Below are 21419 nucleotides of genomic sequence, written 5' to 3'. Positions count from 1 at the left end.
TTTTGATGCTTGCTTTTTTTTAAGAACCCTTCGGTTTTTTAATAAAAAATCTTGTTTCTTGTGGTTCTGCAGGTTAAAAAAATAAATTGATAGTTTTATTTGATGACATCACTGAAAACAGGTGTACTGGCAACCAAAAAGCTCCCTTAAAAATTACCTCAAAGAAAGAGAAGAACAGCTATGAGACATTGTGACAAAAACAAATATTTCATTAGGCAGCTAGTGAATCAATTTAAGTCTTTGAAAAGCAAGTGACGAAATGGCAGTTCATTACTAGACAGGAAAGATTATAAGGTGGGCTTTTCGAGAAGTATTTTCACATCTTTTAAGGGAAAGGTCATGAAACCATCTAATAATCTTCTTAATCCAATATTCTAATACATTCTGTGGTAGCAAAGCTGGATATCATTTACATTTTTAACATGCCAGTACTGCAGTGAGAGCATGCACTCTCTCTAATCCCTTGATAATCAGGCACTGTTTCACTATAGATTGGGTGGTATCCAATGCTACTCACTATTCATGGAGTAAACCCATTGAAATGAATGGACATGATGGGGTAGAAAGGATCTCCCAGGGTGAGAGGCTGGGGGAAGTTTCCAGGAAGGTCTACTTTTCTCTATATGAATAAAGGATATGATACAATTGAGGTAGACGGTTTTTAGATCTATTTCTCTTTCTTATTTTTTTCTTTTTCTTTTTTAGACTAGCTTGGTTTTTATTGTAGTTTATGTTGAAAACGTTCAATAAAAATATAAGAAAGAAAGAAAGAAAGAAAGAAAGAAAGAAAGAAAGAAAGAAATGGACATGAGTCTATTGATTTCAATAAGTCTACTGTGAGCAGAACTCAGCTGGACTGAACCCATTGAGCTAACTGGTTTGCAACGTATCAGTAAAGTCTTTGTGAATATTGTGTCACAATCTGAACCAAAGCTGTAGTATTCAAAATGTTGCTGCAGAACATTCCTACTAGCCCCTCAGTATTTCAGGAAATTGATCCATTATCCAGACTCAGGCTCATCCATTGCTCCTCTGTCTTACCAGAATTCAGATTCAGTTTATTGGCTCCTCCCACAGCAAAGTCTGGTACCAGTTGATGAGTTTCATGGCCTTTCCTGATTCAGGATATCTTCATAAATGCAGTGCTTTTCCACTGGCCAGAGCATCTTAACCAACATGAAATCAAACACAGATTTCATAATAATTCCAAATGTTTCTACCTTCAGTGTCCAGCTCCTGGCAATTGCTGGTTTTGGCAGTATCGTGTGAATCCTCTGTTCTGTAACATAGGAGGTTGCTTTAGTTTATACCAAGTCAGACCAGTGGTCAATCTACCTCAGTCCTGCTTGAGGGCTCTATATATGTAAGCTGCTCAGAGCTTCCCAAAAGCAGTGTTTATGTTTTAAACATAACATGCTGAAACTTTTAAAGGAGCATATAACATATACATATATAACTATACAACTTTTAGAAGATATATGAAGGCAGCCCTGTATCAGAAGGTTTTTAATAATTGATAATGATTTATGTTTTTATATGTGTTGGAATATGCCCAGAATGGCTGGGGCAACCCAGCCAGATGGGCAGAGTATAAACAAACAAACAATCATCATCATCATCATTGCTAAGTACATTGTGTTAATACATAACAGTCATACAGATTTGTACAACAAAACATTTATAATACACTTATAATACAAGATTTAAGAATTTTAAAAAAGAAGGCCTGAAAAGTAAAAGCTAACTTTGCCAAGTCAGTGAAAAGGCTGCCATAGGCAAAGGGGAATGGAAAAGAAGTATTGCATTGCGGCTGAAGCAGAACAAATCCCAAGCTCGCTCTAGTTTCTGGAGAAACTCATAAACTGCTCTAAATGGGAGCACTCTTCACTTGGGTTGTGAAGTGTCGGTGGATTCAGGCATGACTCAAGACCAGATTTCAGCTCAAAGCAGTATATTGTAGCAACAAGAACAAGACTGACAAACAGGGGCACTTGGCCCAATATATATACCTTTAACTGGCCCAGGTAAAAGCACACACCTAACCTCTGATAGGTCCCCTTAATGCTTGCAATCAGCGAATCACAACACTGGCCCTATCTCATCAGGGATCAGCTGCCTGCCAGCTACTAACAATGTCATCGGAGGTTTTTAGAATCCTCTCAATCTTTTGTTATACAGGTGAAGCTCCTGAGCTCCAGGAAGCCTTAAGGCCTAGGCCTGCTTTGCATGTATACAAGCCTGGCTTTGGCTTACAATGCCTGCATACATAACAGGGTTTTTGTTGTTGTTATTGTTTCTTTTGCAGCGACTTACCTTGAGGCACGTCAACAGCAACCAATGTCTCGACGAACCCTCTGAAGACGACAAAATGGTTCCTACCATGAAAGACTGCAGTGAAAGCCGATCTCAGCAGTGGCTGCTCCGGAATATGACCTTGGGTGCCTAAAAGCCGCGAAAGACTCGCTGTGTTTCCTCGCCAGGCCTCGCAAGGCTCTAGACCTCTTGCACTTCACACAGTTTGATCGAACAGAAGTCTTTTCCTCTTCCCATGTTATCGGTGAAGTGAAAGGTTTTGAATGCTCGGTGAAAAGCCCATCTGCTTTTTAATTGCTTAAAGCATGTTTGCACTTTTCCCTTCAGAATTTTTATCTTTTATTTTTTACTCATTCAGCTAAACACACAAGCGCTCTGCATACCGTAAACATATGCTATGATCAAGACACGGTATTCTTGAGGAAAAATCAGACTCGCGGAAAGCATTACAAAGCTGAACTCCAAGGTTTTGTGGGGAGTGGGCTTACTCTTGGTTCTGTCATGTAACGTTGCTTGAAAGTGACCATGTTAAATGCCTTATGAAACCCACTTGTATCGTGAGAGATTATATCTTTTATTTATTAAGTCGATGTGCTTGTACTGGCCCCTTCATGGCAGCAGAGGAAGAATTAGTTTTTAATCTGCTGCCGGCCGTAACCAGCAGATAGCTCAGCTGAAAGAAATTCTGAGCAGGAAATTTACTGTATATAATGGGTGTCTTTCATGTATAATACTGGGGGGGAATGTGGCATTGCTGTTCTTGAAACGCCTTTGAAATATCGGCAAAACTAAATGAAGGCTATATGCCGGCAGATGGGAGGTAAAATTGAAATCACAGCGAAAGGGAATACAATGAAACTGAATTCATATCGTCCAGAGATAGCATACACTCTTGGCAAAGTATAAGCCTTTGTGAAGCATAGTAATGCCTCTGGCCAATTCTCGCGAACTCCCGTTAATGGTGCAACTATAAGAGGGAGCAAAACTTGATCATCTTGAGTTGGAGTGAAACTCTTGAAACCTGTTCTTTAAAAATGTCAAGAGCAGGTTTATGCTAGGCACTTTACCGGAGTTCAAGTTAATCTTCATTGCATTAACTGTCCACTTTTCCATATTGATTATAGTTATTATTTTGAAAGATTGATTTTGGTATTGCAGCAGATTAAGCATACGTAAAGCCCCACCTAAAAACGTCAAAGCTTCCACCTATTAATATGTCTAGTTGAATGGTTTTATATATAACCGTAATAGAAACATGACTAATTAAAAGCATATCTAATAAGCTTATGACCTGTAACGTAGCCATATTGGGAGCCGAGTTTGCTCAGGAGGTGGTTAAACTATAAATAATAATATTTTAATTAAAGAAAGGGGTAATTGTATGGCATAACTCTATACCTATATGTAAGTGGGAACACTTTGGGCTAACATTTGACTCTTCAGTGGTTCCAGTATTAGGTCTATAAGGAGCAATATTGAGTCTAGAGATGGGTGTGTGCTATAGTTAGATTTACAGACTCCTTGTATGTCAGGGCCATTTGCCATGTCAAAATTTTGTGCTCTATAGAATGGTATGAATTTGTCCACATTGCTTCCACAATACCCTGGAGAGCTTGGCTAGCCCTATCGCTTTCACATTGCCACAACACCTTGGACCTTAGGAGTCAGATAGAGCCTGTTTCTCTGGATGAGACCTGATACACTGTGTTTCCCTTTCATATATATCACCTGCCTGGAGTTTGAATGTGCATGTTTCTCTTATCCATAGAAGTGTTCTATGCTGCTACCATATCAGTATACTCGAGCTCCAAACAGGCTGTCAAGAGCCCAGCAGAGTCAGAGGTGAAAAATAGGGTGTAAATAGACCAGTGATCAGGTTCGAAAAGAAGTAGGCAATGATCCCGTCAGCCCAGAAGCAGGTGGTATCCTCTGAGAATAGCTGGTGTTCAGATATCACACATAAAACTATATAGGAAGTTGCCCTATAGTAAAGTCAGACCATTGGGCCATCTAGCTCTGCACTGTCTATACAGACTGACAGCAGCTCTCCAGGGTTTATGGGGATATTCCCAGACCTACCTGGAGATGGGGATTGAAGCTGGAGCTGCCTTCTTCATACAAGGCAGATGCTCTACCACTAAGCTAACAAGACTAGTTAGTTAATATAGTTAATGTAAATAGGCTGTATCGGCTTGGCTGATGCCATCCAGATGCCGGATGAGGCAAGGCAGGATTCTGATTAGCACCTTATATGATGGACAAGTTGCCCAGATGTAAAGAGCCTAGGAGAGTTCTTAAATAAAGGCTGTGACATCCTTACTGGCTCCCCTGGTCACCCTCCTACAACTGCCAGTGTAGTGCTGGGGAAGAGTGAGTTTTGGGACAGCTAGCCCCTCTTTCTATACAACATGTTATCTGGAACTTGGGAAACTATAAGGTCTCTGTAAGGGCCTTGGCCCATTGGAGGAACGCCCAAGTTTTTATCAGTGAGCAGAGCACTGATGGAAATAAACCTTTGCTAAGAGTCCATATGAATCTTATTTTGGTATTTGAAGAAGTGCCTCTCTTTCTGTCAGAGAGAAATCTCTCAGCACCACCTGATAAGTCATCTCTATGCATAAGAAAATAAGAAAAGCCTGCTGGATCAGGCCAGTGACCCATCTAGTCCAGCACCCTGTTCTCCCTGTAGCCAACCACATGCCTGTGGGAAACCCTCATTCTCCCCTCCTGGTGTTTCCAGCAACTGATATTCAGAAGGATTCCGCCTTCGACCATGGAGGCAGAGAAGAACCATTGTGGCTAGTCAGCATGGATAGCCTTTACTGCCAGGAATTTGTCAAATTCTCTTTTAAAGACATCCAAGCTGGTGGTCATCACTGCCACCAGTGAAGGGCATTATTTGGGACTTCTCGTTTTAAGCTACATGTCAGTTTGAACCACAGTTTTTAATAGCAAGAGTAACAGTTCAGTTCACTTGCTAGCCCTGGCTGATGTCTACTGAGGACTAAAGGTTGGTTACCTGGTTGAGCAGGCAAGGCAAGAGTAACCATTGCTTCTCAGTGCAATGACTGAAAAGCTTGCTTTGAAGGAGCTGGTTTTTTATGCTATGGGTGGCTTGTGAGGTCAGCTGGCCACCTTCAGCTTGTGAGATCTGCTAGCAGTATGCTGGCCGGTAAGGTAGACTAGTCTGGTTGGCTAACTAAGGAACCCAAGTGCCAATGATAACACAGGAAGGAAGACGCAGAAAGCTGTTTGCTGGAGATCCCAGTCTGAAACAAATGCACACACACCTTACACCAACTAGGCAGATGACAGAGTTGTCTAGAACATTAGTGGCCTGTTCTCCTCAGAGGACAGAAGGGAATTGTGTATCACTAACCACCTGGGAAGAAGTCTTACCATAAGGCAGGCCATTTCAATTCAATGCAGAATGATTAAAATCAAGCAGCCCAGAGCACAGTGATAGCAGAGGTGCTCTGTGTGGTTATATATTCAGATTTTCAGGTCCAATGTGTCATTTTGCACTGGGCTAGAAGATAAAGGCAATGCATCCCCGGTTTTCATGTGGTCAAAAGTCCTGTTTTGCAATTACTGTATGTCAGTAGTCTCTGAATCTATGAGATCCTCATTGGGTATGTGGACCTAGGTTCTAGGTTCCTCAGTTGCAGTTGGGTATGTGTGCTGGGCAGAATCAAGGTTCAGGTGATCCAGTCCTCCTCCTAGTAAGCTGGCCTACTGGACTTTGGTGCCAGATTTTCTGGTTCAAGCTCAATGGCATCTTACAGTGGGAGGCCCTGGTCAGGCACAGTGTCCCTTGTCCTTCACTGATCCCACAGCATCCTTTGAGGAGGAGCTCCTCCTGCTTTTCACTACTGTGGTATCTGCGACCAAACAGTTTGATAGGAGAGCAGAAACTGTTGGTTCAGTGTCACCAACAGATCAAACTGCTGCAAAACAAAGTAAAATGGGTCTGTTCAAGTTGAAGGTAGTTGAGCCAAGATAAAGAACCTGCAGCTTCTTTGTGAATGAGAAAGCAACAATGAATCTAGCCAGTCACTGCAATCCTGTGCACACTTACAAGGGAGTGAATGCCACCAAACACAGTGAAACTTACATCTGACTGCATATGCATAGATTGCACTGTACCATGAATGAGCAAAATCTAAAGCTATCTGCGACAATTTAAAATGGCATTGTCACACAAACAATGCTATTTCAAAGAATTAAGGGCATGCCACCAGACAATAGGAAAGTAAGTTCTCCAGAGGTTCAACTTGAGTGCAGTTGCTGGCCATCTCTCTTGCGATTTCCCCTTCTCTGCTTGAAGAGGGGAAAAATCTCACCTTAGGGGAAGAAAAAGAGGTTGCAGTTGGTGGAATGGATGGATGATGATGGAAGAAGCTTATTGGACCTCACCTGCAATGGGAAATGATGTCCAGAGAGCATCATTTCCCACCAGTCCCAATGGACCTCCTTCATTGCATTTATATCTCACTTCCCCAACTTGTGACTTCTTTCTCTGTTAGGGGGAGGGAAAAGAGTAGGGGGCAATGAAGGGCAGGGTGAGGCATGAGCAGGATCAAGACAAGGTGCCTTCTTGAGGTACCAATCTTTATTCTGCTTGCTGCTAATTCTAGCCAGGATGCCCACCCAGCTGAACTCCTTGCTCTCCCCATTCTTGCTGAAAAGTGAGTATAAAACTGACAACTTAAAAGTTTCCACCACAGTTTTGCTATTATATTCCTGTGTGGCCTTGGCTGAAAGTGGAGTATGGTGTTTGTTATGTTTTATGTGTGGTGCCCTCTCTGTGTTTAGAAGACAAATACAGAATTCACTGTTCGGGCATTTAAATGAAACTCAGTGCCCATGTTTTAGGTCAAGGACTTTATAGTATCAACAAGTTGTGGGTTCAATATTAAAGCTGTTTTTGAAAAATGTAGAACTCGATTTATCTTCGTTTCCCCATCTGTAAAATGGGGCCAATTGTTCCTGATTTTCACAGGGGTGTACTGAGGGCTAAATAATATTTGTATATAGCTTTTGAAATGTAAAATAATAATTATTATTATCATTCAGAAATGCTCTAACAAACCTCACAGTTCTTGGTTGCAGTCATAGAACGACAGAGGAACACAAAGCTTATAGAGGAATATATGAAATGTGAATATTCTGAAGGCAAGAGCAGTATTATAAACAAGGCAAGAGTATTAAAGTCCCTTATCCTGGACAACCTTATGAATTACTTGAAGAAGGTGGAATGGGTGTGTAAATTATGAGCCAGTGGTAATGAACTCACTTTGTCTTCAAAGACAGCTTCTAGACTGTTGAGACCCAAGAATGGTATTTTTTATCTAATTGCAAACTAGTTAGGTAGCCTTTCAAAAAGAGATTAGTACTGTACTCTAACAAACACAGTCCAGTATTTTCTTTTACTTGAAAGTAATGAAGATCATATCTGATCATATAAATTTTAGTTGCATCTCATTTGTAGATGCTAAATACAGTCTCGAATGAGGCAAAAATACTGTTGAAGGTGCTGAAGTGCAAAGCTATGAATTAGGCTATAATGGTTTAGGGAGGAAATTTGAAGTAGGATTTCACAATGTCACTGTCTTCTAAGTCCTTCTGCATCGTAATAGTCTTTGGACACATCTGCTGTTTCCAGCAGGACATCGGAATTGTAATTAACTGTTGTGACAGCTACGGTTTGAGAATTCCAAATGTATTCTCTCTCTCACACACACACATAAACACTTGTATTTCAATGTATGGAATAGATTCAACATCTGCTGCTATTACTGTACAGCATATGAACACATCTGGTGAGATTACACCACTTCTAAACTGCTACTAAATATAAGCTACTGTTTGATCTCAAGGTGTTGAATGAACACCAGCAATGTGTTTTCTTTTTTTAAATTAGGTTATGTGAATTATTAGTGTTAAAAGTGTTTTCAAACATTTACACATTCTCCTGGAATCCCAGTTTTGTCATTTCAAATACAAGGGAGTCGTCTTTTGCCCCTGAAACAGCAGGTGGCCAGGGCAGCTGATAAGTCTGTATCTTTGCAGCGGGGACCAGACTCAATGTATCTATCCAGTGATGGCCAAACTTGGCCCTCCAGCTGTTTTGGGACTACAACCCCCATAATCCCTAGCTAACAGGACCAGTGGTCAGGGATGATGGGAATTGTCGCCCCCAAACAGCTGGAGGGCCAAGTTTGGCCATCATGGATCTAGGCCATTCAATACATGACATGCAGGCAAATGCAAGTTTAGCTTAAGTATACCAATATGGGAAGTCCCAGCCTCCTGATGAGTATACTTGTATGGTATGCATGTTTGCAAACATTTGTCACACCCACATAGCTTTACGTGTATATGTAAGACATCTCAAGTTGTGTAACTAAAAAGCATAATTTATGAAGTGGCCCTTTAAAATGACAATGGTGGACTTTGCAGTTTTTTGTTTTTTTAAAAAAATTATTATTATTTCCCATGTTCGAAGGAACCTGCATCTGCGGAATTGCTCATAAAGCTTCTTGAAATGTTGGAACGCAAATACATATTTCATATGTACGAGTGGGCAGTGGATTAAGAATTACACCATTTTAAATGTTGTAACAGTTATTAAATGTTAACTCTGCTGTAAATTTTAAATATTTATACATTTTGTAGAAATAAAATATGCCAGTTTAGTTTTATTTTAGTTTGACTTTGTCTTTGTTGTAGGCATATCTTCCTGTAATCTGATAATAAGCATTTTACCAGAAGTTTCTTTACCAGTAGTGTAAGTCATTTGTATATTATATAGGACAGTTTTTCAAAAAAGCAATTGGATACTTTATGTATGAAAAAGCAACATGTATGAAATAGGTTCATACCTATATCTTTATTGTGCTTGATGATTGCAATAGTGTGGTGACTTGGATGTTTGAGTATGCCATTGTAGATGTCAACACCACAGGCAGAATTTTCTTCTCTCTTCTTATGTCAATTTCAAATACAGTGGTGCCTGGCTGCAACACTGGCTGCTGGTGGCAACGGCTCTCTGAGGGGAGCGCGCGAGGGGGGTGGGCAGCGGCGCGAAGCAGCCGGAAGGTCGGCCGTCAGCCGGAAGGTGGGAGGGAGCCGGAGGAGCGGGGAAGCGAGCGTGCGTGCGTGCAGTGACCGTCGCCATGACATGAGAGGCAGGGCCGTTTCGTCTAGCGAAGCAAGCCCTTAGGAAAATCCGTCTTGCGAAGCACCTCAGAAAACGAAAAACCCTTTCGTCTAGCGAGTTATTCGTCTTCCGAGGCATTCGTCTTGCGGGGTACCACTGTACAATCCCTTTCAGTGGAGCCAGTTCACCATTCATTTGCCCAGACATCAAGGGATACATAATGCCTATCTGGATCAAGCCCATAGGCTGCAATTCTATTATGTATCCATAAATCTAACTGACTGTGCAATGAGTTTTGAATGCATAGCTGTGTGCCAGGATTTCTGCCAGCAAGGATGTGACCTGCGCAAGCTGTGAAAATGTGCACACAGAACACATCAGAATATAAGAGAGAATGGAGAAACACTGTGTCGCTGGTTAACAATCCTTTCCATGTTTTGGAATGAGCTCATTTGAATGCAGACTAGTCCAAGCTTTACAAATCAGAGAAAATGTGTGTGCTGGTCCCGTGGGTTTCCAAAGCAGCCCAAGGTCGAGGGTGCAGTATGGAGGCCATCCATAAGAGCTGAAGCTGGGTCCAAGGCAGGACAGGGTGCAGGCAGGAATTGGCTACCAACAACGTTGCTCCCGCAACTTGGGACTGGATGGCTTTTATCTGCCCTGAGGCATAGGGCAGCCTCTGGTGATTCGCCTCTCCTGGCCTGGAGGTGAGCACTCCTCCTGCGGCAACTTAGTTCCCTCCGCCTCTCTGCCCTGAGCCTCTGCAGCTCAGGAGAGGCTGGAAGGTTACCAGACCCAGAGGCAACCTCAGCTTCATCTGACGGGGCTGAGAGTGGAGAACCTGCAGGCATTGGGTCCTCCATCACCTCAGGAGCCAGAGCAGACTCAGCTGATGACTGCACCTGAGGATCCAGAACAGGTGAGGACCCTTCAGGCTCAAGCCCCAGCCCTGGCTCAGCTGGTTCTGGAGGCAGGGACTCCTGTGCAGGCTGGGATCCCTCAGGTTCAGCGTCCGAGTCCTAATCCCAGGCCATCACACTATGGGAGGAAAACTATGGCCTTTTTACTGTGAGGTGATACTTTTCTGCCACGTGTTTGCTCTCTTATGTTTCCTTTCTAAGGCTCCTGATACAGAAGAAAGCCACTGCACTTTGCTGCGCTTTGAATGAAAATAATAATAATAATAATAATAATAATAATTGTTTTCTGCTGCTCCAGAGAAGCGGACACGGAGCAATGGATACAAACTACAAGAAAGAAGATTCCACCTAAACATTAGGAAGAACTTCCTGACAGTAAGAGCTGTTCGACAGTGGAATTTGCTGCCAAGGAGTGTGGTGGAGTCTCCTTCTTTGGAGGTCTTTAAGCAGAGGCTTGACAACCATATGTCAGGAGTGCTCTGATGGTGTTTCCTGCTTGGCAGGGGGTTGGACTCGATGACCCTTGTGGTCTCTTCCAACTCTATGATTCTATGATTCTAATTTATACCCTGCCCATCTGGCTGGGTTTCCCCAGCCACTCTGGGCAGCTTCCAACAGAATATTAAAATACAATAGTCTATTAAACATTAAAAGCTTCCCTAAACAGGGCTGCCTTCAGATGTTTTCTAAAAGTCTGGTAGTTGTCTTTCTCTTTGACATCTGGTGGGAGGGCGTTCCACAGGGCGGGTGCCACTACCGAGAAGGCCCTCTGCCTGTTTCCCTGTAGCTTGGCTTCTCGCAGTGAGGGAACCGCTAGAAGGCCCTCGGCACTGGACCTCAGTGTCCGGGCAGAACGATGGGGGTGGAGACATTCCTTCAGGTATACTGGATATAGAACCCATATCTGACATTTGGTGACTGATGCTTAACAGCTCTGCATAGGTGCTCAGGATGTGTGTGGAGAGAAACATGTTCACGGCCAGCCCTACTCTCAACTTACGTCTTCCTTGTCTTGTCTGCACAAACCTAATGTGCTTATTAGCTGCATATGTGAACTGGAACCTGCAAAACACACATGAACAAGCAAATACATACACAGTGGCTTGTCTCGCACATATTGCCACACCCTTTGTTTGTTTAACCAATTGTGAGTTGTCCCACAGGTGACCAAACAAAACATGGCTTGATTCTCCAATATTGGAATTGTTTTCCAGTTGCTATTGCCCCACACCTCTGTACAGTGGTACCTCGGGTTACATACACTTCAGGTTACATATGTTTCAGGTTACAGACTCTGCTAACCCAGAAATAGTACCTCTGGTTAAGAACTTTGCTTCAGGATGAGAACAGAAATTGTGTGGCGGCAGCGTGGTGGCGGCGGGAGGCCCCATTAGCTAAAGTGGTGCTTCAGGTTAAGAACAGTTTCAGGTTAAGAACAGACCTCCGGAACCAATTAAGTACTTAACCCGAGGTACCACTGTATATAGTTTTCACATCCTCCAAGTGTACCTATTTTCCAGGGACAGTCCCAGATTCACAGTAGCCATCCCAGTTTCTGATTTGGTCCTTGAATGTCCCGCTTTTCCTTAGGACGTCCATATTTTCATCAGAGTAGTATTGGAGGGTAGGGTAAGACGTCACTATTTTCATCGGATAAATGTTGAAAGGTATGGAGTTATGCGATCCCCAAGCCAAGGAAATAAGTAACTATGCAACCTTTGCTGTATTCAAGGAGAAGCACTGTGTTTACATGTAACACCAAGCCATAGTCAAAAGAAAACCAACAACAAACCACGACTTCAGGTTGTGCTTGTTAAATTTCTGAGCAGGATTCACACATCATGCTAAAGCACAGTTTAATAAACCGTAGCTAAAATGAACCATGGCTTGGCATTATGTGTGCACCAGACCAGTATAATGAACACATGTCTGTACAGGGTTCAAAGGCTATATAAATTAAGAACATGGTCTTGCTATGATGTAGAAAACTAAAGTAAGTCCCTTTGCACATCTTTTGGATGTTCATTCACAAATAAATGGCTACCTTCAGGCATGCAGAAAGGCTTGCATCTGTTCGAGAGGCCTTATCTATCTCACCACAAATACATTTCACTACTCCAGCAGATAACTCTTTACAGTGCCACATTGCAAACTGTTTTTACAGGTTCTCTAACACTGAAAAGCAGCTTGTGATTCAGCATACATAGGCTGTTAGGAGATAAAAAGGAAAATCCTCACTGGCACAAATGTTTATGGTTGCTTGGCTTAAAGCTATGGTACTTAATTAAAATCACACTTTAAACATCTATAAATGTGGATGGTGCAATTTTTTTCTGAGATATTTTTGAAAAATAAACTTGGGTCAGAAGAAGAGTACATCTATAATCCATCCTTGCAGCTCAGAGAGAGAGAGAGAGAGAGAGAGAGAGAGAGAGCTATTTTTAGAAACATAGGCAGCATTTTTTCCTTTGCAAAGAGCCAGAGATACCAATGGGAATAGTTTTATAAAGCAATCGTCATCATAATGGTTGGTTTGTGATGCTTTTCATCCCTAGCTTTACAACAATAGTCTCTGATTGCACGAAATTATGAAAACAAATCTAAATCTTGACACGTCTCCATGCTTAAAATTAACCAATACTCAAGTGTCAGTTTATGTTAATAGCTAAAGGTAATTTTTTTAAAAAAAAGATAGATAGATAATCTGTTTGAAAGGATCAGGTCTATAAAAGGCAAATAAAAGAGATTATTGGAAATAAAAGATGAATGATGAATGTGGTGCAAATTAAATCTAAGGAGCCTGAAGGAATTGGGGCAAGAGAGGAAATGAGTCCACTTTCCTACATTTCTGAAAGGAAGGTAATTAATAAGGTGTGTTTATTATGGCAAGCTCTGATCACACTCCAATATGTGTGGTCAGCCTAAATACAGTCGCTATTAACAGTGCATCATTTTTCAAAACGTCACACTTTTTTTGGTGGGGGGAACCTATTTATTTAGAACTGGCATACAGAAAATATACATGGGTTTAGATGCAACAATTTGCAAACAGCACCCTCCTCACGCAATGGGGTTTTTCTGCCTCCCCTCTCCCTTACTGAGGCCCCATATATGTTCCCTAAAAAGTCGGTACTGAGGATCAGGGAATGGTGTGAGGTGTGGCATAGGGGGACTTTAGAAGGAAGAGGGAGAGAGTGGAAATCACACACACACACACACACACACACACACACCCTTGTATAAATCGAAGTGCCTACATCTCACATTAGGGTCATTTTAGATCAAGGACTTGGAACCAACAATTGTTTTTCCTTCTGGGAAACTTTGATGTAATTCCCCCCCCCCCTTCATCCTATAAGCTGATTTCTGCATCCAGGCCAGCAAGTGCCATGACCAGAGTTCAAGGGCAAATTCCAGCCAGGCAAAGCCACCCCAGAAGGTGTGGAGCAAGGCCAGTAAGGGGTGTGGCCAAGGGAGAAGGAGGCGTGGCCTGGGAAGACTCCCAAGGGCTCGACAGAGAAACAATGTGGGCCACATTTGGAGCTAAGGTGAGTTTCCACACCACAGATTTAGACCTAACACAGAGTTCTTGAAATCAAACCAATTTAACAAAATGTATTCCTGGGCTGAGATCCAAGAGCACTTGCTGCATGTGCCACTGGGGCTGGACTGGGAGTGTGTTTCTTGAACAGCTAACCCTCCCTATCATGTGCCAAGTCTTTTGGAAAAGATGGGAATTTCCAAAGTTTTTATAGTTTTTAACAGGGATGCGACTCAGCTGTTCAAAAGGGAGGGGGCTTTAAAATGCATCAAAGCTCTTGGACCCACCTGAAGAATCTCTTTGATTTCTTTCCTGGGAATTTAACTGCATAATTAGCAACTATGCTGATTTCTTATGAAACAGATCTTATCCGTTATCAAGTTATCTCCGTGACTGCCTTGAATATGCAAATATTGAGTTGGGAGTGGGGGCTTTGGTAGCTAAAAAGCTTCAATTTGTTAAACGTATAAAATCATATGTTACACGCTCTAAAGAAGTTTGCTCCTATGTTTATTTCTGATGAGCTGAGGTTTTAGCCAGAGTAATCTTCGCATGCATGAGACTGAAGGTGATTTTGAATCACTACTGTGATTATGATGTATATGGGAAAATGCAATTAACTGCAGATATCTGGTTAATTATAGCATGAATATCATTTGATGACTTGGAAAGTAATCTACCTGCGGGAAATGAAGGTAGAAAACGTCACACTAAAAATGTATTAAATGGGGCTTGCCGTATTAAAATGATCAAACTTCCAATCTCTAATTTAATCTTTAGGAAATTAAGTTAAAATGCTGGTGCCTAATGGAACAAGCTAGTCACAACTAATGTAAGGGCTATTGGTTTTAATGAGATTAGTCAAAGCAAAACCCCAGGTCAGAGCTTTGGGATTTGTGTGTTTCTATGTGCCTAGAGTCTGTTTCCATACAATTTGGGACCTTAAATTTGCAGAGTTGTGCTCACATAATCTCTGTGCTCTCAAGACTGGTTAATGCATAGAAGTTGGAGTGGAACATCAGTTATGATTGCACCGTTTCTTCCCAATCTATACACAGACTGTGAACACTGCAATAGTGGTTAACATGTTAGCTAGATTGCAGCCTCAGGGTTTATTTTCCAATTGCGCAAAACATACATATATATATATATATATATATATATATATATATATATATATGACTGCAAGTTCATTTGTACAGAACTACTTAGAATTATGGACTCGGGTGGCGCTGTGGGTTAAACCACAGAGCCTAGGACTTGCTGATCAGAAGGTCAGCGGTTGGAATCCCCGCGATGGGGTGAGCTCCCATTGCTCGGTCCCTGCTCCTGCCAACCTAGCAGTTTGAAAGCACGTCAAAGTGCAAGTAGATAAATAGGTACCGCTCTGGCGGGAAGGTAAACAGCGTTTCCGTGCGCTGCTCTGGTTCACCAGAAGCAGCTTAGTCATGCTGGCCACATGACCCAGAAGCTGTATGCAGACAAACGCCGGCTCCCTTGGCCTATAGAGCGAGATGAGTCAGTCACGACTGGACCTAATGGTCAGGGGTCGCTTTACCTTTTACCTTTACTTAGAATTATAGAGTTGGAAGGACAGTCCAACCCCTTGCAAAGCAGGAGTCTTTTGCCCAATGTGTAGCTCTGTTGCTTATTGTGCCCAACGTGGAGCTCTGTTGCCAACAATCATTGGGCTTATTCCAATGAACTATGTAAACATGCAGGTGCAACAGAGCTCCAAAGTCCACTCACTTTAGTGAATGGCACAGCTGTGGCCATCCAAATAAATGTGTATGTGTGGTGCCCTTTTCATTGAAATGAATGAGGCAATTCATGGGAGGATGGGCTGGGGATATGTAAGCAGAGAGGCAGAAGTGGAAGGGCTGTAGCTCAGTGGTGGGACATCTGGTTGGGATGCAGAAGGTCCCAGCTTCTTCAGGTAGGGCTAGAAAGGGAAGTCTAACCGAAATCTTGGAGAACCGCTGCCAGTCATGTTAGGAAACAATAAACTAGATGCCCCAATGGGTTGTGCTTTGCAACATCAAGTGGCACTTACAGAGGAGAGTAGGCACTGGAAATGTGTTTGTCATCCAGAGTATCAGTCAGAAATGGCCAACCATTCTCCCTGCAACCATCACTACTGCTTTGCATCTTCCGCAAATATTCCCATTTTAGTGACAGTTCTTGCATTTGTGCCTTGGACAACCCTAGAAACCGATGACATGTGGCAAGCAGCGCCTTCAGCTTTAGAGTCAAGCCTTGGCCCTGGAGCCATTTCCGTTCTCATCCTGTACTTGTCCAAGGGAATGGTTCTGCAGAAGTCATTTTGAATGAGGGTCATTGCCAGTGTTTCTAGCTAACCACATTCCAAATGTGGTCCTTGGGGAAAGCTAGTTCAGCATCCTCAGAAACTGATCTGCTCTTTCCTGCAGGGCTTGATATTATCCGTGATGCTCTTCAGGAACTATGACCCCTCCATGAAGCTACCAGTAAAGATCATCTGGTACTTTGGGGTCTATAACCTACTGATGACATCCAGCTCTGTGTTTTGTAATCTTAGGCACCCAGGAGTTGCATACTTCTCATGCACTTTCTCCATTAATGCCCATCCCATAATTTCCCAGTTAATATTTGCACATTATGACATTTTGCTGGTGATTTAGGGGAGGGGGGCTCTGAGATTTTAGATGTTCTTTATCTTTAATCAAACTAAGCCGTCCCCTCTTAGTGAGAGCTTTTCAAAGCTGTGTTCTTTTCAGTTTACAATGAGGTCATTTGTTGGGGAGCCATGCTAGGCTGAACCATTGGACAGAAGGGACATTTGTCCAAGGCATTCAACCCACAAAGAGTGGAGCAGCCCACAGAGTGGGGCTTCTGCTGCTACCACCCGAATAGTAGCTTGCGAGTGCAATGTGGGAAATGGTGTATCTAGCGGAATGGCCAATCATGCGCTGGCTTAAAGCAATGTGCATCAGGCAAGGATTCAGCTGCAGCAGGGAAAGGGGAGGAGGAAGCAGATGCAGAGAAATGGGAGGACACATACATTTGTACAGGCACAAGCTTGCTTCTGACATTCATACATCCTGATACAAAGCCACTTTCCAGTGGCAGCTGCTTTGGGGCCACATGAAGGTGCTGTTGGTGGACGATTCTCATGTCATGGAATTGGGTGTAGAGGCCTGTTCCAGGTGTGGTCACGCTTCCCCCCAAAGGAGCAAGTTCAGAATATCTGGGAGGGGCTCGTGGATCCAAATGTCTTCAGTGGCAAAGAGTCTCACTTTCCAGAGCCAACCACTGCATGCTCTACTACCCTCACATAATGCCCTTTGCCAGTGCTATTTTTCTAGAAAGAGAGGTGCTGGAACTCACCACGAGTGCCTCCCTTGTTCTCTTATAATGGCAGTGGCACCCACCTCAGAGGTGCTGGCCCAGACCTTAAAAGCAACAGAGGAGTGGGGGTGGGGATTACTCATCTCACGGTCATGTACCATAAGGCCTTCTCCATCATAATGCTCTGTTTGTGGCACAGATGGTCCCTACTTAGTTTTAGCTTCTGACACCAAGCAAAAGCACATTTGTTCATTTAAAGCGTTTGGCAGAGTTTGCTAGACCATTTAAGGTCTAGGGTACAGTTCTAGTTTGGGGTTTTTGTTTTGTTATGTTGGCCTGCTGCTGGTTTTAATTCTGGTCACTGTTGCTTTAAAATGTTTTAAACTCGGCCTCATAAGGTTAATCTTGCTTTTAAAGTCTTTTGTAAGCTACCCCGGGATCTTCTGAATGAAGGGGTGGTTTTAAAATGTCATGAATAAATGAATAGTATGAGCAGGAATCCATTTGCCCTGACATACATCACTGTCTCACTTTATTTTTTGCTGTAGCATGTATTCCTTAAAAATGAGAACCTGTGAGCTTTGGAACCCTTTAAAACAGACCAGCCCCATTAAAAACTCCCTCTTCTGAGTGTCTCTTTCTGAGTGGAAGCAAAATAGTTACAAAGACCTTGGTTTCTCCTCCCCCACCCCCACCCCCAAAAGAACCCAGTGAAGTTAATTTGATGGCTGTCACCTGACTGTAGCATGCAATAAATTCACTTTTGTCCACCTAAGCCTCGCCATCTGTTCAATGTCACTAGATATTTAATCTGGGCAATTCAGTTCATTTTTTGCCTTGGATGAAAAACACATTTGTGAAGGGCCAACTTTGCTACCTGAAATTAATCTTCATCACAGTGTTTAAAGTTCACATGCTTCTGGTTCACCTTCATTGCTTAGACATACCTAGTTACTATAGTTTGTTCTACCAGGTGGTATTTGAAAGTGGGACTCTAAACACCGTTGTTTTGCTCTGGAGGAATAACCATATTGTTAGCGGAGTCAAAATAGGCAAGTCTGTGCTAATTCCCAATCCCCCCCTCCCTTTTTTTTTTTTTTGCCTGGTCAGCCTGTTCTCTGATTCATTGCCTTACTATCTCTCTTGGTTAGGAACTCACAATGACCACCTATAGACCCCTCTGGGCTCTTGCAGGAAGCTCTACATTTACTCGAGAGTTATCCTGCTCATTTGAGAGTTTGAGCCCCAGACCTTTTCTCTCTTTAAATAAAGGAAAGCTATCATGGAGCCTTTTTTCCTTTTTCAAAAAAAGGGTTAGGAAAATATATCAAAGATGCGCTGCTATAAACCAGTAGGACTGGTTTCATATATTTATTTATTTATTTATTTTTAATCTTACCAGCATGAAAACTTCCTTCACGCATGAACTCAAGTGCATTCCCATCTGTCAGTCATCTTCAACCTCTGTAGCATCTAGAATTCAAAAACGATCCCTCTGGATTTCGTCTCTTTTCTAAGGCCACATGCAGTTCGCATAGTATCAAGTAGACTCATCACTGGGGTTTGAGGTACAACAATGTGGTTGTCCCTCTGCTATGGTGAGGTGAAATGTGTTGGTTTCAAGACCGTTCTGTTGCCATTGTTTCTTTTTATTATATTCTCAACTAGAATCCAGGAGAAACTATGATACAATCTTGGGAAAGCCAAGCGAATCCAAATCCTGCCACTTTGTACAACTGCAACGCTGTTGCAGCTTCATTCCATTTCGGTGTAATTACCCAGTGTAGGATCAGGCCCAAACTGATTTTAAAAGAGTAGTGAAGGCAAAAGAAGAACACTTCTGTAGTAATGTGGAGAGGATTGTTATGGATCAGTCTAATTTATAAAAGAATTTCACCCAACATGGGCCAATGGCTCAGCCAACATGGGCCAACGATCAGGAAGGATGGAATCTGACAACGTCTAGAGGGTATCAGGACCTCCACCCCTACTGTACAGCAGGGAACATATACATATGTATGTACACACACACACACACACACACAAACTTATATTTCGAAGTATCAAGAAATGTTTTGAAATGTAAACATTTGAATAATTAAACATGGAACTATCCATATTTTGGGGGTCTATGACAGTTTCCCCCAACCTGCCTACATGCTCTGTATAATGTTTTGACCAGCCCTGATGGCATTGAAGTTTGGGAATATTCTGGGCAGCTTCCAGCACATAAAAAAACATTAAAAAGTCAAACATTTAAAACTTCACAATGCAGGGCTGCCTTCAGGTGTCTTCCAAAAGTTCTGTAGTTTTTTATCTACTTGACATCTGGTGGGAGGGCGTTCCACAAGGCAGGTGCTACTACAGAGAATGCCCTTTGCCTGGTTCCCCATAACTTCACTTCTTGCAGTGAGGAAGCCACCAGAAGACCCTTGGAGGTGGACCTCAGTGTCTGGACTTAACAATGGGGCTGGAGACGCTCCTTCAGGTATACAAGGCCATTCAGGGCTTTAAATGTCAGCACCAACACTTTGAATTGTGCTGGGAAATGTACTGGGAGTTAGACTAGAATTCCCATCAGTCTCAATCAGCATGGCCAATGGCAGGGGCTGATAGGAGTTGTATTCCAGCAACATCTGTGGAGTCACTGGGCTGGGGATGAATAAGCAACTCTGGTCCTCTTAGAACCACTTTACCTGAATGGCTTGTGTTGTCCATTCTGTTCTCATCACAGTGGAGAAATGTCTTCCAGCCAGCTGGAAGAACATAGCTCCCTGTTCTAATAATGTTAGTTAACAAAACTCAAACCCTTTTTTTTTCTCCCTGGAGGAGCTCTAGAACTAGAAATGTCAGGTATGGTTTTTATTCAAGGCATGAGGAAATATGCAGTTCTCTGCAAGCAGACTGTAACCCCTCCCACCACATTATAATGACTTGAGCCTTGAGTTAGCTGCAGCTTCTGACACCGCAGGACAAGGCCTGTCAGGCTGGGTCAGCATTTGGCAGAGAACTCTGAAGACAAACATTTAATATTGTCAAAAGGGATAAAGGCTTCCCCTCCCCTTTCCTTTTACACATCAACATGTGCATGTTATTTTGGAAGCATTTGGAGCTTCCCCACGCACCCCGCAATCTGCGTACACTCTATGATCTGTGACAAAACCAGTTTTGATAGTTTCTTCCAGCCCACACAGACATCATCTGCTCATGGTATTAAAATAAAATTCTTAATGTGCTCTCTCTGTGTTTCATTTTGTAGGTCAGTCTGCTCGAGTCCTTGGATGTAGCCTAGAAGGCACGGAAGAAGAAGAAGAAGAAGAAGAAGAAGAAGAAGAAGAAGAAGAAGAAGAAGAAGAAGAAGAAGAAAATGCCAGGAGACAAAATGGGAGAAGGCAAGAGGGGAGCAGAGCATGGAATGGGGGAAGCCCGTCGTCCTTGAAATTGGGATGAGCCTTCCTTTGAAAATATAGGAAGTGTCAAGATTTAGCCAGGTTTACACATGTCCTATCTTGAAATCCTAGAATGAGCTGTAGAACAAGGTAACAGATTCCACAGCCGGCTCAGGACACCTTCCTCCACTCAAACAGCCCGCTGTGACCTCTTCAGGGAAGGAAATTCCCGCCCCCCCCCACCAAATCAAGGGCTGCATTATCATATAGGCAGCCTTCTAAGGGCCACAGGCCAACGGTGGGCAGAGCCAGAGGTAAAACAGGGAACCAGGCAGAGGGCCTTCTCGGAAGTGGCATCCTCCCTGTGGAACACCCTCCCATCAAATGGCAAGGAGATAAACAACTCTACAACTTTTAGAAGACATCTGAAGGCAGCCCTGTGTCGTGACCTGGCAGGACAATGGGGAGAAGGAAGAGGGTCCCGGCGAGGGGTGTAGCCAGGACTGGGAAGCACTGGGGCAAGCAGGGGATGGAGAGATTGGTGTAGGGGTGACGGAGGAAGGCGGGGGGATGGGAGTCAGTGCACAGGACCCATCATCAGAACCAGAGAGGCCCCTGTCTCCACAAACACGTTGAGCTCTGAAGCATATGTAGCTGCAGGCAGGAGGCTGAGGCCGGCAAGGCCCCACAGCCCAGCTCCCTAGCTGGCCAGGTGGAGCTCGCCAGCTCTGGGAGGAGGTGTGTGATTCCTCAGCTGGAGTAGGCTT

At 43.1% G+C, this 21419-nt stretch overlaps 1 protein-coding gene across 2 annotated transcripts in view; it reads left to right on the top strand.

The window, feature by feature from the left end:
- The window catches only part of GALNT13 (polypeptide N-acetylgalactosaminyltransferase 13), a 150109-nt gene extending 141092 nt beyond the window's left edge, over positions 1–9017 (top strand). For both annotated transcript variants that reach the window (XM_083409611.1, XM_083409612.1), the window contains exon 12: positions 2306–9017. In XM_083409611.1, the coding sequence (XP_083265737.1) occupies positions 2306–2446 (141 nt within the window). In that variant the 3' untranslated portion in view covers positions 2447–9017. The remainder of the gene's footprint in view (positions 1–2305) is intronic.
- Positions 9018–21419: the final 12402 nt, after the last annotated feature.

The sequence above is a fragment of the Podarcis tiliguerta genome (assembly GCF_965153285.1).
Source record: "Podarcis tiliguerta genome assembly, chromosome: 1".
Classification (NCBI taxonomy): domain Eukaryota; kingdom Metazoa; phylum Chordata; class Lepidosauria; order Squamata; family Lacertidae; genus Podarcis; species Podarcis tiliguerta.
Note: the sequence above shows the minus strand (reverse complement) of the source record. Positions and strands in the feature narration are given on the sequence as shown.